This window comes from Lontra canadensis, unplaced genomic scaffold (assembly GCF_010015895.1).
Source record: "Lontra canadensis isolate GAN:19392208 unplaced genomic scaffold, GSC_riverotter_1.0 scaffold99, whole genome shotgun sequence".
NCBI lineage: Eukaryota > Metazoa > Chordata > Mammalia > Carnivora > Mustelidae > Lontra > Lontra canadensis.
In genome coordinates this window covers 1,880,914-1,897,685 of record NW_022631093.1, presented here as the reverse complement: position 1 = coordinate 1,897,685, position 16,772 = coordinate 1,880,914, and the positions used below count along the sequence as shown (strand labels likewise).

The 16,772-nt window shown below is 47.5% G+C and overlaps 1 protein-coding gene across 5 annotated transcripts in view; it reads right to left on the bottom strand.

The window, feature by feature from the left end:
• LOC116855138 (solute carrier family 22 member 4) overlaps nt 1-12,087 on the bottom strand; it is a 41,338-nt gene extending 29,251 nt beyond the window's left edge. Inside the window, exon 1 of one of the 5 annotated variants that reach the window (XM_032837581.1) lies at nt 11,466-12,087. In XM_032837581.1, coding sequence (XP_032693472.1) covers nt 11,466-11,858 — 393 coding nt within the window. In that variant the 5' untranslated portion in view covers nt 11,859-12,087. The remainder of the gene's footprint in view (nt 1-11,465) is intronic. The other 4 variants (XM_032837579.1, XM_032837582.1, XM_032837580.1 and 1 more) reach the window with 4 other exon arrangements.
• Between the last annotated feature and the right edge of the window lie 4,685 nt (nt 12,088-16,772).

Genomic DNA, 16,772 nt, shown 5'->3' with positions numbered 1-16,772 from the left:
GCCCAGGCCCTACCTGTGTCCAGCCCCTTGGGATTTGAGGGATGTGTCTTGGGGGCCCCACTAGCCAGAGCCCAGAGAAGTCCCTGGGGCTAACAATGACAGTGTTAGACCCAGTGGAAGACAGTCTTTTCCTAAATAAGACAGAGCTGTCCCTTGGGTCTCTGCGTATATGCATACACACATGTGCACACAAATACATACATGTGGTCTGCTCAGAGACTCGTGGTGGACAGTCTAGGGAGGAGCTGGCTGGCATGGCTCTGTAGCTGTGCTTTCAGGCCAAGCGCCAACATTTCTAAAACATAATACCTCCCCCAACACACACACACACACACACACACACACACACACACACACACACACTGGACAGAGAGTGGATTGTGGGAACTCACTGGCCCCAAGCTATGCAGGGTAGTGCACTGGATATGCCTTCCTAGGGTTACTATGTCTGTTTTATCCTCAGGGTATTAGACCAACAATTCCATAAACACAGCAGAGAAAGCTCTTTGTGCAACCAAAATTGTACAAGGGCCATCTGGCCTTCAGCTTTGCTTTAAGAAACAAAAACCCAGGTCACAAGGTACTAGAAGACAGGAGGTCACTCTCAGCATTGAAGAGTATGCCTCTCATGCTGCTTAGCAGTAATAACAGAAATGATAACTATAGTATATTGGGTGCTCACTGTGTGCCTTGTATTATTTCTTGGGGTCTCAAGGCCGCCATGTGAAATGGGTACTCTCTTTATCCCTATTTTGCAAATGAGGAAATGAAGGCCCAGAGCAATGAAACAACTAGCCCAAGTTCTAGTGGATGGTAAAATGAATTGCTTATTTATTCACCTGTCATTGAGCACCTGCTCTGGGCCAGACTCTGTGTGGGGCACAAAATGGACATGGTTGCTACCTCCACAAAGCTCAAGGTCAAGCATACTTTACAGGACAGATCAGGTGTGCATATGTGCATGCATGAGCCCGGCTGTCCTGGGCGAGGCGGGCTCTGTTCTGGGCCACTGTGCCCTTGCTCTCTGGCTAGACAGGAAAAGAGGCACCCCCTCCTCATCCTCCTCTACATGGACAGAATTCTAAAACCTGAACTCATTTTCAATAACTAACGCTTGCACAAGGCTAGGCAGGTGGTGGATTCTTCACAAATTGTTGATGCATGAGTGCTGAATGCTGAACTATTGGGGTAATGGAAAATGAGTTTGGGAAATGCGAGGTATCACATTTGGAAATCACCCTCAACCTTGAACTCTCCAACTAGCCAGTCCTGCGATTTTAGCCTTTACCAAAGACATTGAAGGACCATAATGATAAATCATCCCTGTGATCTCTGTAGAACTGAGAACTCCAGAAGGCAGTCTGATGCTTAAAGAAGAGCACAGGTTCTTTTGGGCCCTGGCACTTTCTTTCTGGCTGTGTGAGTTTAGGCACTCATTCACCTGGATCGGCCTCCTTTTTCATCTTCAGAGACAGGACAATAATACTCCCTCCTGGGTGGGGCGCCTTGGTGGCTCAGTGGCTCAGGTCATGATCCTAGGGTCTTGGGATTGAGCCCCACATCGGAATCCCTGCTCTGTGGGGAGCCTGCTTCTCCCTCACCCTCTCTCTCTGCCTGCCACTCCCCCTGCTTATGCTCTCTCTCTCTCTCTCTGTCAAATAAATACATAAATAAAATCTTAAAAAAAATACCCCCTCCTGGGGTTGTGAGCACAGCACAGGAAATATAAGTGGAGTGTTTGACACAGCGTCTGACACATTTCAGTCATCATGAAATGGTAGTTCCCTTTCCACGGCGCTATTGCCTTTGTCCTCACAGCAACACCATGACTTAGAATAAACAGCATGAATAAGTAAGTGAAGCAGGTTACACTTAAACCTGACTAAGAAACAGTAATTCTTAGAAATAACAACTTCGGTCAATGACCGAAAACTGAAAAAACTTTTGACACAAAGTGTAAACTCCTTTTATAAATGGATACCAATCTCAAAGATGACTGTGAAGGAAAAGCTAGCAATAGTCCACTTAAGAATGAAAAATACGTTTCTATTGTGTCATCTTACACTTTTTTTTCTTTCCAGGACAACACTAGGGAGTAGTTAATAATAGAACACATGTCCACTCTTTTTCATAACTTTTTTGTGAACAAACAAGACATTTCCTGGCCACTGTGGTGATAGGGCGGGCAAGGGGGCAAATGGGGAAGGGAACCTGGCATTTTTATTCTTTTTGTTTATAATAGCTTCATTGAAATACAGTTTACATGCCATAAAATTCGTTCTTGTAATGTGTACGATTCAGTGGTTTTTGGTATATTCAAGGAGTTGTGCAACCATCAGCACTATCTAATTTTAGAACATTTCCAGTACCTCTGAAAGAAACCCCACACCCATTAGCAGTCCCTCCCCACTCTCTTCCCCCAGCCCCTGGCAACCACTAGCATACTTGCCGTCTCTAAGGATTTGCCTATTCTGGACATTTAATAGAAGCGGAACATATACAATATGTAGTATTTTGTAACTGATTTCTTTCATTTGGCATAATATTTTCAAGGTTCATTCATCTTGTTTTAGCATGTATCGCTGCTTCTTTGCGGTTTTTATGGTTGAATAATATACCATTGTATGGGTAGACCACATCTTACTTAACTAGTCATCAGTTGCTAGACAATGGGGTTGTTTCTACTTTTCAGCTTTTATGCATAATGATGTTACGAACTTTTGCATACAAGATTTTGCATGGATATATGTTTTCATTTTTCTTGGGTATATCCGTAGGAGTGGAACTTCTAAGTTTTGAGAAACTCCCTGTTTTCTAAACAGTTAAGTGGCTGCACTGTTTTATAATCCCAACACTGAGTGAGGGTTTCAATTCTCCATATTCCTACCGATACTTGTTATTGTATGTCATTTTAATTTTAACCATTCCAACGGGTGTTAAGAAGTATCTCATTGTGGTTTCAATTTTCATTTATTTAACAACTAATGATGCTGAACACCTTTTTGTTGAACTTATAGGTCAAATTGAGGAGTGCTGCCATCTTAATAATATTATGCCTTCTGCTTCATGAACAGAACATGACATGTCTTTCCATTTATTTAGGTCTCCTTTAATTTCTTTTTTTTTTAAGATTTTATTTATTTATTTGTCAGAGAGAGAGAGAGAGAGAGAAAGATCACAAGCAGAGAGAACAGCAGGCAGAGAGAGAGAGGCAGGCTCCCCACTGAGCAAGGAGCCCAAGGTGGGACTCAATCCCAGGACCCTGAGATCATGACCTGAGCGGAAGGCAAATGCTTAACCGACTGAGCCACCCAGGCATCCCTCCTTTAATTTCTTTCAAAGATGTTTTTTAGTTTTCAGAGCTTAAGTTGTGCATTAAAAAAAAACTTAACTCCTAGGGTGCCTGGGTGGCTAGTGGGTTAAAGCCTCTGCCTTTGGCTCAGGTCATGGTCTCAGGTCCTGGGATCGAGCCCCACATCGGGCTCTCTGCTCAGCAGGGATCTTGCTTCCCCGTCTCTGTCTCTCTCTGCCTGCCTCTGTCCCTACTTGTGATCTCTCTCTCTGTCAAATAAATAAATAAAATCTTTAAAAAACAAAAAAACTTAACTCCTGAAGAACTTCTTTAAGTATTTCTTATAAGACAGCACAACTATCAAAATTTCTCCCCATATTTTTTGTTTGTTTTTGTATCTGGGAAGGTCTTTACTTCATTTGTGAAAGATAATTTCGCTAGAAATAATATTCTTGGTTGACATCTTTTTATCTTTCAGCATTTTGAATATGTTATTCCACTGCCTTTTGGCCTCCATTGTTTCTGATGAGAAGTCAAATGTAAAACTTATTAGGATTCCCTTGTATGTGACAAGTCATATTTTTCTTGTTGCTTTTGAAACTTTCCCTTTGTCTTTGGCTCTCAGCAGTTGTACCATAAAGTGTCTGTGTTTGGAACTCTTTTTGTTTCTTTTACTTGAAATTCAGTGAGTTTCTGAGCTGTACAGATTAGTTTTTTTCTTCTTCAACCTCTTTCAAAGGAAATTATTTCCTGTGGGGACAGCTTCAGAACTCTCTGTTCTTATGGACTACATGTCCCCCTGGACAAAATCTCTGAACCTTTGCCCCAGCGCTGGTGGTAGGCAAAGTAGCCCTCGGAGAGACACCCTGCTTTATGGCTTGGATCCTGGATGAGGGTGGTACCCTGTCTTTTCGGATCATCTCTCCTGGGTGGAACATCTCCCTTACAAACAATCTGGGATAAGCTGAACCAAGAGATTCTATTGGTTATACTCACCAGTAATCCAGTCTCTACTGCTCAGAGCTCACAGGATCGAGGTGGGTTAAACCTTAAAATGTTTTCGTATCCTTTCTTCTCAGATTAGAGATAAAGAAAAGGCAGCCTAGGTGGGGAGGCCTCAGTGGAGAGCTCTGTGGTCACTGGAGGCAGAACCAAAGCAAAAGACCCAGAGGGTTTGAGTGGGATGGTGAGGATGGTAGCGAAGGGAAGGAAGAGGAGGAGGGAAGGAGAAGGGACAGTCAGAGATGGGGCTCTCCCCCTTCCATCCCGGTGCTGGATCTGCAACAGGTCTCCGAGTTCCGCTCTGGGAACATAAATAAAGGGCATGGAGAGGAAATTCTGGAAGGTGCCGCTGTGAATCCACCCTCCAGTCCTACAAATACACGGCAAAAGCCTCTGGCCTTGGGCTATCTGTGCCCATTGCTGGGGCGTGTGGCTCAAGCCTTTCCCAAGAACCTCCATTCTCTCTCCACTGTCACTATACTCCAAATGGGGATCCTTGCTTTTCTTTTGGGCTCCAGAAGCATGCTTAAAACTAGACCGAGATTTTGGATAAGACAGCAGCCCTGTGCTAGCCTTGAACATGAACTGAATTTAGCCTGCCACAAATTCCTGTCCATGCAGAGGCCTGAGGCACCCGCAGCTCCTCTGACCGACACTGCCAAAGTTTTGTTTTGGTCAGTACACCATCCTACCTCTTGCACTCTGTGTGAGGCTTCTGCTGCCCACCAGGAGGGGGGTGGACAAAGTCTGTTTACCCAGAAACTTGGCAGGAGATGTGGGTGAAGTAGCCTCCAGACAAAAGCACACCCAGATCCTGGTGGCCTTTGTCAGAGGAACACAGCTGGGAGGCAACAAGCAAACGGTTCGGGGTGATGCAGATGATAAACAAACAGGGAAGTGCATTCATACCAGAGCTAAGGAAAACCCTTGAGTGTCCTTTACTTGTTTTCTAGAAAGACCTTTCTGAAAATCTTGCTTCTGTTGGCTGAGCGGAGGCCCGACACCTTCTCCCCTTTGGAATCGGACAGAGAGCTAAGTCTGAGAATGAATGTCGTTAATATTCAGGCTGTCCTGACAGCTGAGCGGCCAGTCCCCATGCCAGCCAGCAGTATTTCCTGGTGGCTTGTAGGCCTGACAGAAAGAATACAGTCTAAGACTGCCTACTACTCAAAGTTTTTACCTTTGCCAGAGCCCACCCAGGCCTCAGAGGATTCACATCCCTGGGAGCTTCCTTATGCAGTCCCATGTAGTGGCCTAGATACTGGCCTTGGTCTGTCTCATCATCCCTCCTTTGCTACTCCCAAAGCCTCCCATAAGTGCCCTGATAACAGAGGAGACCCCCTTTTTCCTACCTCATACCTTTGGGCTATGGGTGGAGAATCACTGTGTCCTGCTCTGTCCATGCCCTGACCCCAGGTCCCAGGAAAGATGGTACAAGGCCTCTAGAGGTCCAGCCCCTTTGCTGAAGGCTGTATCAATCTCAAGGGTGTACCCACGAGGAGCTCCACTCATGGGTTCCTAAAGGAGGCAGCCACCTGCTGGAGAGGACAGAAGTCCATGTGATGAAGCAATATGCCTGCCTCGCGCCACTAGGAACCTGTCACAGAAAGCTGGTCCTTAACAAAAAGGCTTTCATGGGGGTGAGGGGAAGCAGTACTCAGCTCAGAAGTGAGTGCCTCATTTTCCCCACCTATGGACTGAAGGGGGTCAGGTCTACCTAATGATGTTCCAAGAGAAAAGTGGGCATGTTTGAGGGGAAGGAGAGCCCATGCCACCAGCCAGGCTCACCCCTATTGCTTGCCCTGTGGCCCTCCTGATAAATCTAGGTCCCCTGGAGAGCAGGACATTTGCTGCCCTCTCTGTTCCTTCAGCCTTAGGGCAGGAGGCCTTTGAGTTTTCTCACACAAAGTCCCTTTCTCTTTGGGGTCTGTGGCACCGAAGGGCTATATGGAGAGCCACACTCTTGAGACTGGTCTCGCCACTGCAGTAGGTCTCAGCAACAAAGACTCCATATCAGACAGACTGGGGATGCTTGGGGTCCCTTCCTTCCTCACCAGAAGTTTCAGTCCCAATCTATGGAGCCAGATCTCACCAGTCCCTGCTCCCATTCCTGTGCTGCCAGCCTACAGACAATGTAGCTAAGAGGTGCCTGGCACTCCACCCTGCAAGGGAAAATACAGGTTCCTCCAGCTCTGACTCCAGAGACAGAAGAAGGACCTTTCCTTGGATTCTTACCGTCTCTATCCTTGAAGTAAAAAATAACTTGGGTCAAGATAGACCAGCTGGAGCAACAGGATAAATAAGGATAGTATTAGATGGTGACTCATGGAATCAAATAAGTGTGCATGAGTCTCTACTTATATAAAGTAATAATTTTGTAAATAAATAAGTGGAGTGAGAGGGAATCTCTTATGCAGAGAAGAATTCCAATTAATAAGTTGGAAGGAATGTAGAAGGAATGTGGGAGATGCAAAATCACCACTAGGCAAACACCACCTGCTACTTGTTTCTGTGAAGGTCCTCAGATGGTTGCTAAAACCAGTGGGTAAATGTTTGAGGATAAACAGGATACCTGTAGAGTCTCAAAGTCTCTCCCTGAGATATTTATCAATTATGAAGAGGGAAAATAGTGACTTTAGGGTGGAGAAACCCAGCAGACACCAACTTAACCAAGTGACCAAGGTTGACATTGCCATTAACAAACTGTACTGTACCGAGGGATACCTAGGTGGGTCAGTTGGCTAAGCAGCTGCCTTAAGCTCAGGTCATGATCCCAGGGTGCTGGGATCGAGTCCCATAACAGGCTCCTTGCTCAGCAGGGAAACTGCTTCTCCCTCTGTGTGTCACTTCCCCTGCTTGTGCTCTCTCTCTGACAAATAAATAAATAAAATCTTAGAAATAGACAAACGAGCTGTATTGAGACCATATACCCACCAGTATATGTCCCTGAGGACATATGGCTTCTACGATATTCTGACCAAACAGTATACGAGCTCAATCTTATCATGAGAGAAATCATGCAAATCCACGCCAGGGGACATTCATCAAAATAACTGATAGACTCATAAAAATTGTTAACGTCATGAAAGATAAGGCAAGACTGGGGCACTGTCACAGACTGGAGGAGACTAAGGAGACATGTCAACTAAATACAACATGGGCTTCTGGCTTGGATCTAAACACAGGAAAAGAACATTACTAGAAAAACCAGTGAAATTCAAATACTGTCTGTAGTTTGGTTAATTGTACTTCAACCAACCTTGATTTCCTGATTTTGATGCATGAATTATGGTTATGTAATTATTAACATTAAGGGAAGCTGGTTGAAAGGTATATATGAATTCCCTGTACTATTTTTAAAAATTTCTGTCAAAAATTAAATCAAAATGAAGTTTTTAAAAATGTAATTCTTAGTGACTACACAAGAATAGTAAATTGGACTTCACAAACAACCCCTGAGGAAGGAAACCACCTTATGCACATACATATACACAGACAGATAGATGCATTCAAGCAAGTCCCAGCTCAAACACCAGACTCCTGCCTCCCGGCATTCTATGAAAGGCATTTCCATAGCAGAACATGCCATCCTTGGGTTCCTGGCTGAACTTGACATCCCTGTGGGGGTCAGGTGTTGGTTCAGCTGTCCCAGAGAGTATGTCCTCTGGGAGATCCTGCAGAGAGGTGTAAAGCAGAAACAATTTGATAACAGTCCCTTTACCTGTATCGTGCCAGGTGGGACACAGAGAACCTGTTCAGGGCCCCTGGGCTTGAACCTATGGTTGAACTAGGGCCACTTCTCCCATGGGCACTGGCCAGTGTGGGGTTGGAACTATGTCTTATTCTGTAGGTCCTGGAACTTCCTCAGGGGGAAAGGGGCTCAGCCTGTGGCAAGACTCATCACCCATGATACTGGCTGCAACTTGACCTTAGCATAGCTCCCATGATGCCCATGTGTACAGCCATGGGGTCCTGCCCTACCTCTCCTCACACACTGGCGGATGCTGCCCATTTGCTGGTGCTGGGGACTATAGCATGGCCTCACCGAGTCCTTCCAACAACCCAAAGAAGCTATGCACGCTTATAATCCTGATTTTTAAAATTGTAAAAAACAAACAAACAAAAAAACCCAAAAAAGCCACCCAAACAACATAACACAATATTTACTATCTTAATGGTTTTTAAGTATACAGTTCAGTAGAGTTAACTATATCCATATTGTTATTCAATCTCCAGAACTCTTTTCATCTTGCAAATCTAAACTCTATATCATTGACCTATATAACTCCCATTCCCCCCTGCCCCTAGTAACTACTTCTTTCTGTTTCTATGAGTTTGACTCTTCTTGTTATTTCATGTAAGTGAAATCACACAGTTTTTGTCTTTTTGTTACTGGCTTATTTCACTTAGCATAATGTCCTCAAAGTTCATCTGTATTTTAGCATGTGTCAGAATTTCCCTCCTTTGTAAGGCTGAATAATATTCCAATATATCTATATGCCACATTTTCTTTATCTATTAAACCATTGATGGATATCTGGGATGATTTTACCTTTCGGCTGTCGTGTATAATGTTGCTATGAACATAAACATACAAATATTTATTTGAGACTTTGCTTTCAATTCTTGTGTATCTATGCCTAGAAGTGATATTGTTGGATTCAATGGAATTCTTCTTCTAAATTCTTGAGGAACCACCATACTGTTTTTCACAGTGGCTACACCTTTTTACACTCCTACCAGTAGTGCACAGGGGGTCCCCTTTCTCTACATCCTTGCCAACTCTTGTTATTTTCTGTATTTTTTTGATAGGAGCCATCCTAATGGATGTGAGGGGACATCTCATTGTGTTTTTTATTTATATTTCCTTCATGATTAGTCATATTGAGCCTATTTTCATACACTTGGATCCCCTCTTACAGTTAAGGAAACTGAGGCTTTTAGCAGTGATGTAACCTGCTGAGGTGAGCCAAGAGGCTAGGGGTGGGATCAGAACCGGCCCTCCAGTCTGACTCCAGAACTTCTCCCTGGGCCACCATCTCTCTGGGGAGAGCCACCTCCCCCTACTTACCCTGGTGCTTCTCCCCTTCTTCCTCCCAAACAGCAGCACCCATTTGTCTCTTATTTTATCCCACAACCCAAAAAAGGAAGCAAAGAAGGGAAAGGCTGCTGAAAAAAGCAAACCATTTTGCATTAGTGTGAACATGTGATGATATGTGGCCCCAGAGGTGCTCACAGGATACTATGAGCAGAGCACAACAGGGAGAGCTATGGCCTTGGAGGCCAACAGCTACCCCACTCTTCTCCCGGACATGAATGACACCAGCAAGGAAGGGAAAAGAGACAGGTCAAACCAGTTGTTGGGGAGTGCTGTGGCTACTAGGGCTAGCTCCAGTTCAAGTTCCGATGAGACTTCCAGGAATTGAGTTGGAGGGAGTTGCCCCCAATCTTAGATGCCCCAGGAACAGGCTGTGGGCAAAGGATGGGCACACACCAGAAGCCCCTGCTAGGGGATCAACACCAGAGAATCAGGGTCAATTCACAGCCCAAGGTAGCTGTGGTGCCAATGTTGGGGGGATCCAGAGGTAGTCCACAGGCTGAGCCCACTTTTCACAGGTCCTATAGACTCTGTAGTCACCACTCCTAGCTGGCCACCAGGCTCTTGCCAAGGAAACTCCTGCAGATTCCTCACTGGTCTTGTTGTTTTTCATAGCAGCTAGAGTAAGCCTCTGCCAACTATGGCCATGTTACCCCTTGCTTAGAACCCTTATTATTTCCTATTTCCTCACTCTCCTCAGAGTAAAATCAATTCCTCAACATTCCTGCAATGCCCACTGTGAAATGATTTCTGTAGGCATTTCTAGCCACATCTGCCATTCCCTGAACACCAGCTACCTGGATCTATGGGAATTCCAACCACAAAATCTGCCATGTTCTTTGCTTGGACAAGGTCTACTCATATTTCCAGATTCAGGTCAAATTTTATCTCTTCTTCTTGGAGTATTTCCTCACCCTGTTATCCCTACAGAGAGGGTAATATATATTGTCCCAGGTCACACAGCAAGCCAGCCAGAATTTGAATTCAGGCTCCAGAACTCGATTGGCAAGCAGGGTGGAAGTTAGCCCCCCTCTATAACACGGCAGTGTGCCCCATGGGCATCTGAGCTTTGAGAGCAGGCCCCAAACCCCAGATGTCTACAGTCTGGTGCCCGCACAAGGCCAGTTGTGGTGCCTGACAATTGCCACGTTGGGAAAAGAAATAAGGGCTACGAGGGACCACACTTAGGTTTTTCTTGGGAGGAACATAGAGTGGGGGAAAAGAAACTGGGAAAATTCTACCTTCCTGATAAGGAAAAGCAGGAAACTAGTTTAGGTATACCCTCCTCAAATGGACCCAGCATCTCATGGCCCTTACCAGATGCAAAGCAAGAAGTATAGGGGAGGAAGTGTGTGTGTAGCCTGACTCCCGAAACTTAGAAAACCTGCCACCAAACCACTTAGAATCCCAAGGGGCTAATGGCATAATCTGAAACCCCTGTCCACCACTGGATCCTGTGCTCAAAGGGGTCTGAGTGAGTCGGTCTGCTTATCAGTACATTGGGGCTGGGTTTATGGCTCCTATGGTCCCCTGAACCCAGTCACCATCAGGAGGGCCTCTGCTCCTTTTCAAAGAAATTGGAGCCCCAAGACAGGACCTCAAGCCTCCCCAAAAGGTGGATGGCAGAACAGTAGACCCCCTGCTGCTTGGAGAAGTCTGTGGCCAGGAAACAGGTCAGACCTGCCTATCGCACACCAGGCAGCAAGGCTCTTTGTGTCTGCACTTGGGCTCAGCAGAGATCCCCAGACCCCTCCTCATGTGGGGAGCAGGAACTTGACAGGGACTGTACATCTGAGCAGTTGGGACAGGCCTCTTGGGAAACAATTTCCTCTGTTGTGAAACTCGTAAAGGAAAGACAGTTGGTGACAACAGTCCCTGCGCCATCTCCTCCAACCCGTCATGAATAAGCCTCACAGAAGTCCTGCTCTTGAGGGTGGCCCACACATGTTAGACGGCTCACCCAGGTTGCTCGCCAGCCACTCAGGTTTGAGGGAAAGCGGGGAACGCTCACCCAGGGACTGCCAGGGAGTCTCCAGGAGTCTGAAGCAGATGGAGAGTCATTCACATACCCACCTCGGTCACGATGGTGGACAGGTAGATGTCCTGGCTGAACTCCCAGCCATCCACGCAGCCCTCCTGCTCCAGCTGCTCCAGGTCCACATCGCGCCCCGGCTCCAGCCCGAGCGCCGAGAAGTTGGCGATCGCCGCCAGCCGGTAGCGCCGGCAGCTGTGAGGCACCTCGCGGCCGTCCAGCAGCCGCAGCGGGATACTGTGGTTGCGCCACGCGCGGCTCAGGTTCGCGGTGTCCGGCACCCGGCAGCGGTGCTCCGGAGCGGCGGCCAGGAACACGACAGACATTCCATTGAAGCCGTTGGGGATGATGCTGGCGCTGAGCAGGAAGAAGATGAGGCGCTGGAAGGGCCCCCACTCGCCCAGGAAGGTGGTCACCTCGTCGTAGTCCCGCATGCTGCCCACCGCGGCTCCGCGGCTGCAACAAGGGGTGCTGAGAGCGGCCCCCGGACAGAGTCGCGCGGTCGCGGGCTTGCCCGGAGCGTTCCCGGCGGCCAGACAGCCTGCGGGAGACTGGGGCGCACGGCCGGGTAAGCGTCCCGGGGAAACAGGCTGCGGGCGTTCGAACGCTCCCGGGAGCGAGGCGCAAAGCTGGAAGCCACTGTAGGCTCTCGGGACCACACCCCCATCCCCGCAGGGGCGGGGAGGAGAGGGAGCCAGCGCCGTCTGGGTGGGGCTCCCGGCGGGCTTCGCCTCGTGCTCCGCCCCTCTGCCCCCGCGACCCCTTTGCCGAGCCTGACCCGGCGAGGGGTGTAGCCTGCCTGAGGCAATGGAAACTCGGCTCCCGCGCACCGCGCGTCGCCCGCGACCCCAAATGCTGAGCTCCCAGACCCAAGCCGCGGTATTGGGTCCCACAGGGGAGAGCGTCGCCCCAGGCCTCGCCCGGGACAGGGGTCTCTCCCTGGCCCTTCCAGTCCGAAGTCTGAGTTCAGGGGGCCTTCAGCGGAGCGCGGGCGGGCGAGTCCGTGGAGTTGGTGCTCCTGGCAAGCTTCTGCAGGCGCAGGGGTGACGGGAGTGCGACCTCTGCGCTGGCACTCACGCGGCTCAGGTGGCCGGCGCCAGGCGCCAGGCGCCAGGGCGCTCACTCCCCACAGTCGGAGGAGGGCTGGGCTCAGTCACCCAAGCGGCGCCTCTCGGGGAAAACATCTTCGGGGTAGCCCGGAGCCTCACCTTTAGAAAAGGGGAAAACAAGCCCAGAGCCCGGAAGGGATGAGCAAGGTCACGCGGCGTCAGTGACAGGCTCTGACAGAGGGAGGTGGGGGCAGGGGCCGCCGGGTCGTCCCATGATCCCGCCGGGGCCTCTAGAGAGGACTTGCACACGGAGCCTGGCCGTTAGAGCACAGTCATGGTGGTTCTCCTCTCACCACTTCTGGGGTCTGATTTGGATCTCTTCATTGTCCCCATGCCCCAGGGTTCTTTACTGGGGCTGACTGCCAGAGTTTTCTTGGACTGGAAGGCCTCTGGGTTGCAAAAGGCACTACCCCCTCTCTGGGAAGGGCGGGTGGCGGGGAGGAGAAGGTCCAGCTTGGCTAGATCTGGCAGGGAAACCAGAGCAGGGACACATTGCTCAGTGCCCAGGCTTAGGGCCCTCTGCTATTGCGTGAGCTAGCCAGAGACTGTGCTCTGGGTCCTGGAGTTCATGAGGCAATCAGATGAGATTGGCAGGTGTTTTGAGATTGTGTACAAGGGTGTTTGTTTCTCCAGGCCCCGGTTAGGAGACTGAGGGACGTTTCTTCCTTGGTTTTCATAGCTTGCAGTCTGACGCCTCCACTTAAGCTGGCTTCTCACTCCCCTGGAACCTGTTTTCTGTGATAAGACCATATGTCTGGGGTGCCTGGGTGGCTCAGTCCTTAAGCGTCTGGGGTCATGATCCCTGGGTCCTGTGATCCAGAGGCCATCAGGCTCCCAGGAGAGTGGGGAGGGGAGGGGATGCCTGCTTCTCCCTCTTCCACTCCCCCTGCCTGTGCTCCCTCTCTTGCCATGTCTCTTTCTGTCAGATAAATAAATAAAATCTTTTTAAAAAAGGAAAAAGACCATATGTCCTTCTGCACCAGGACAGGTCTGATTTATGCCTGTTAGTCGTATGAAATTATTAATAGCACATCTCTTTACTTTAAAAAGTATCCTTGGGGCACCTGGATGCCACAGTTGGTTGGGTACACAACTGTTGATTTTTAGCTCAGGTAATGATCTCAGGGTGTTGGGATTGCATGAGACACTCCCCCACCCCCCAAGAGCTTCACACTCAGTGGGGAGTTTGCTTTGGGATTCTCTCTCCTCCTGCCCTCCCCACTCCCCTGCAGAAATAAAGAAATCTTTTTAAAATTTTCCTTTAAACAATAATCTATGTCATCGTTGTCTTACTTGCCTTGAATTTCATCCTTCCCTTTTCCCCCAAAAGAAAAGCAAAGTCTGAGATAAAAATTTATGTGGAGATAGCTAATTTCGAGTAGTGATCCCAGGAAAAGGAAGTGAGGGGCTAGGAAGAGTGAACAGGGAAGAAGGTAAGGCCAGCAAAGACTGTGTAACTGAGCAGGTTATTGGAACCCAGGTCAGTAATTATGTTATGCTGAAATATATTAGATCCTAAAGCCAAAGGAAAAAATTAATAATATTGATCCTATCTTTACTTCAAATTTTGATATTGTTGATCATGTATTTTTATATAGACCCATGGATTTTTAGGACCCTGAAATCATGACCTGAGCCAAAGGCAGAACTTTAACTGACTGAGCCAACCAGGTGCTCCTAGAGATACCTTTTTTTTTTTTTTTTTTTTTTACAACAATGAAGGAAAAGTGTTACCGGCATTTGGTAGGCAGAGGCCAGCAATCTATGAAACATCCTAAAATGCACAGGACAGCCCCCCACTACAAACAAAAATTATCTGGCCCAAAACTTCAAAAGTGCCAAAGTCAAGAAACCCCAATTATGGCACATAGAATGTATTGTGATTATAAGGATCATGGAGTTGAATGGCTTTTGTTAAGAGCTTTAGAGCCTTGAAGAAAGAAAATGATAGGCCCAGGGTGCCCGGGTAGCTCATTTGGCTAAGTGACCCACTCTTGGCTTCAGCTCAGGTTGTAATCTCAGGATTCTCTCTCTCTCTCTCTCTCTCTGCCCCTCCTCCTGCTCTCTTTCTCTCTCAGATATGTGCTCTCTCTCTCTCTCTCAAATAAATAAATAAAAGCTTAACCCCCCCCCCCACACACAGAGAAAATGATAGGCCCAGGTCAGCCATCTGTAAACTGAAGGCACACTGTGTTAAGCCTGGAAACCTCCATGGCAGCTCTTAACAAGGCCCTCATTCCCTGTGGCCTCAGGGAAGATTGTACTGGAAATCAAATCCAGGATTTAACTGATTTAACTGTAAGAGTAGGACAGCTACATAAAAAGACTGCATGCACAGCTTTTTTTTTTTTTTTTAAGAGAGAGAGCTTGAGAGCATGACAGCATGAGTGGGTGGGGGGTGGGAGAGGCTGAGGGAAAGGGAGAGGGATAACCTTAAGCAGGCTCCACACCTGGCAAGGAGCCCAACTCGGGGTTTCACTGAATCTCATCACCTTGAGACCACAATCTGAACAGAAATTGCTCAGTTGGTTGCTGGGGCACCTGGGTGGCTCAGTCATTGGATGCCTGCCTTTGCCTCACGTCATGATCTCAGGGCTCTGGGATCAAGCCCTGCGTGGGGCTCCTTGCTCAGTGGGAATCCTGCTTCTCCCTCTCCCACTCCCCCCACCTGTGTTCCCTCTCTCGCTGTCTCTCTCTGTGTCAAATAAGTAAATAAAATCTTTAAAAAGTGGGGGGGTTGATTGCTTAACCAACTGAGTCACCCATACACCTCTGCATGCACAGGTCTGATAGGTGTTCTCTGACAGTCATGCCCCTAATAGGAAATGCATAGAATCCTGAAAAACCTGAAATTTCTAAACAGAAACACTTGGTAAATTAATGTGGGCATTTTGAATTCCTGGATTCTCTTAAACCTTCAAGTTCAGCAGCAGCTGCAGCAGCAGCTCTCTTCTTCTTCCTATATGAGAGTAACCTCTCCTTGATGGGAATCCCTGCTAAGACTCCTCTAGAGGCAAGGGGCTCCAAAGATGATGCTTATCTTCCTCAAGATCCTCCCCTGCCCACCCCCCACCACTGCCTCCAGACCAACAACTATGGTGAAGTCTCAGCACAGCCCAGGTGGGGAAATATAGACCCTGATCCACAGGGAAGTGGCATACTCATTGGGGAAAAAGAAAAGAAAAGAAAAAGAAAGGAAAGGAAAGGAAAGGAAAGGAAAGAAAAGAAAAGAAAAGAAAAGAAAAGAAAAGAAAAGAAAAGAAAAAAGAAAAACAAGCCCTATGTTTTGGTAGGAACACGAGTAACATGTGGGACTTTATTGACGTAGGAGCACTCTGTCATAATGCTGGGTTTAACATCGAAGCAAGGATACAGAAAAACATATCCATTTGCTTCCAAGATGGCTCTTTGGACACAATTATGGCCTACTGAAAGAAGCTGGAGATGCCAGAACTTTCTTGACTGATTATGAAAGGAGTAGGAAGGCTCAGGGGAGTGAGAATGTTAGATTGTATTTATCATGCCAGACCAGAGAACATATCACCATATTGCATTCCCAAGGCACGTCCTGAGAATACTCCCTTCTCTAAGGCAGTACAAAATACACAGGTGAGGATTCCTAGTGTCAGTGAGGATAAGATTCTAGAATAGCAGAGGCTAGATGGCGACACAATCATCAGAGGCAGGGTGGAGGTTGTTACAAGACCAAAGTAGCAACCAGCATGCTTGGTCCATAGCCATGTGATGGTGATGGCTAATCTACCACAGTGTTCCTAGGAGTTAAGTGAATGGGCAGACGACCAAGTGTTACTTGACTTGTATAACAAACTCACCCCCAAAAGCAAAAACTAAGAAGCAGAAGGCTGATGGATGCTACCACAATGGGAATGAGTATTTTCTCATTAATTTCCCAGATGTAGGCCAGTTCATAGGCTCAGAGCCTATTGATTGAAAAGGAGGCCAATTCTCCTATAGTGCCAAAAGTATATATCACAATTATTTCTCTAATCTCTTCCCACAAGGGATCCGCAGTTATCGTAGTCTGCTCAAGCTGTCATAACAACATATCACAGACTAGTAGGTTTAAACAATAGAAATTTATTTCTCATGTCTAGAGGCTGGAAAGTCTGAGATCAAGGTGCTGGCAGATTCAGTTTCTCATGAGAGTCTTCTTGGTTTGTAGACAGCCACTTTGTTATGGGCTCCCTCATGTGTCTTCTTCTAAAGGCACTACTCTCA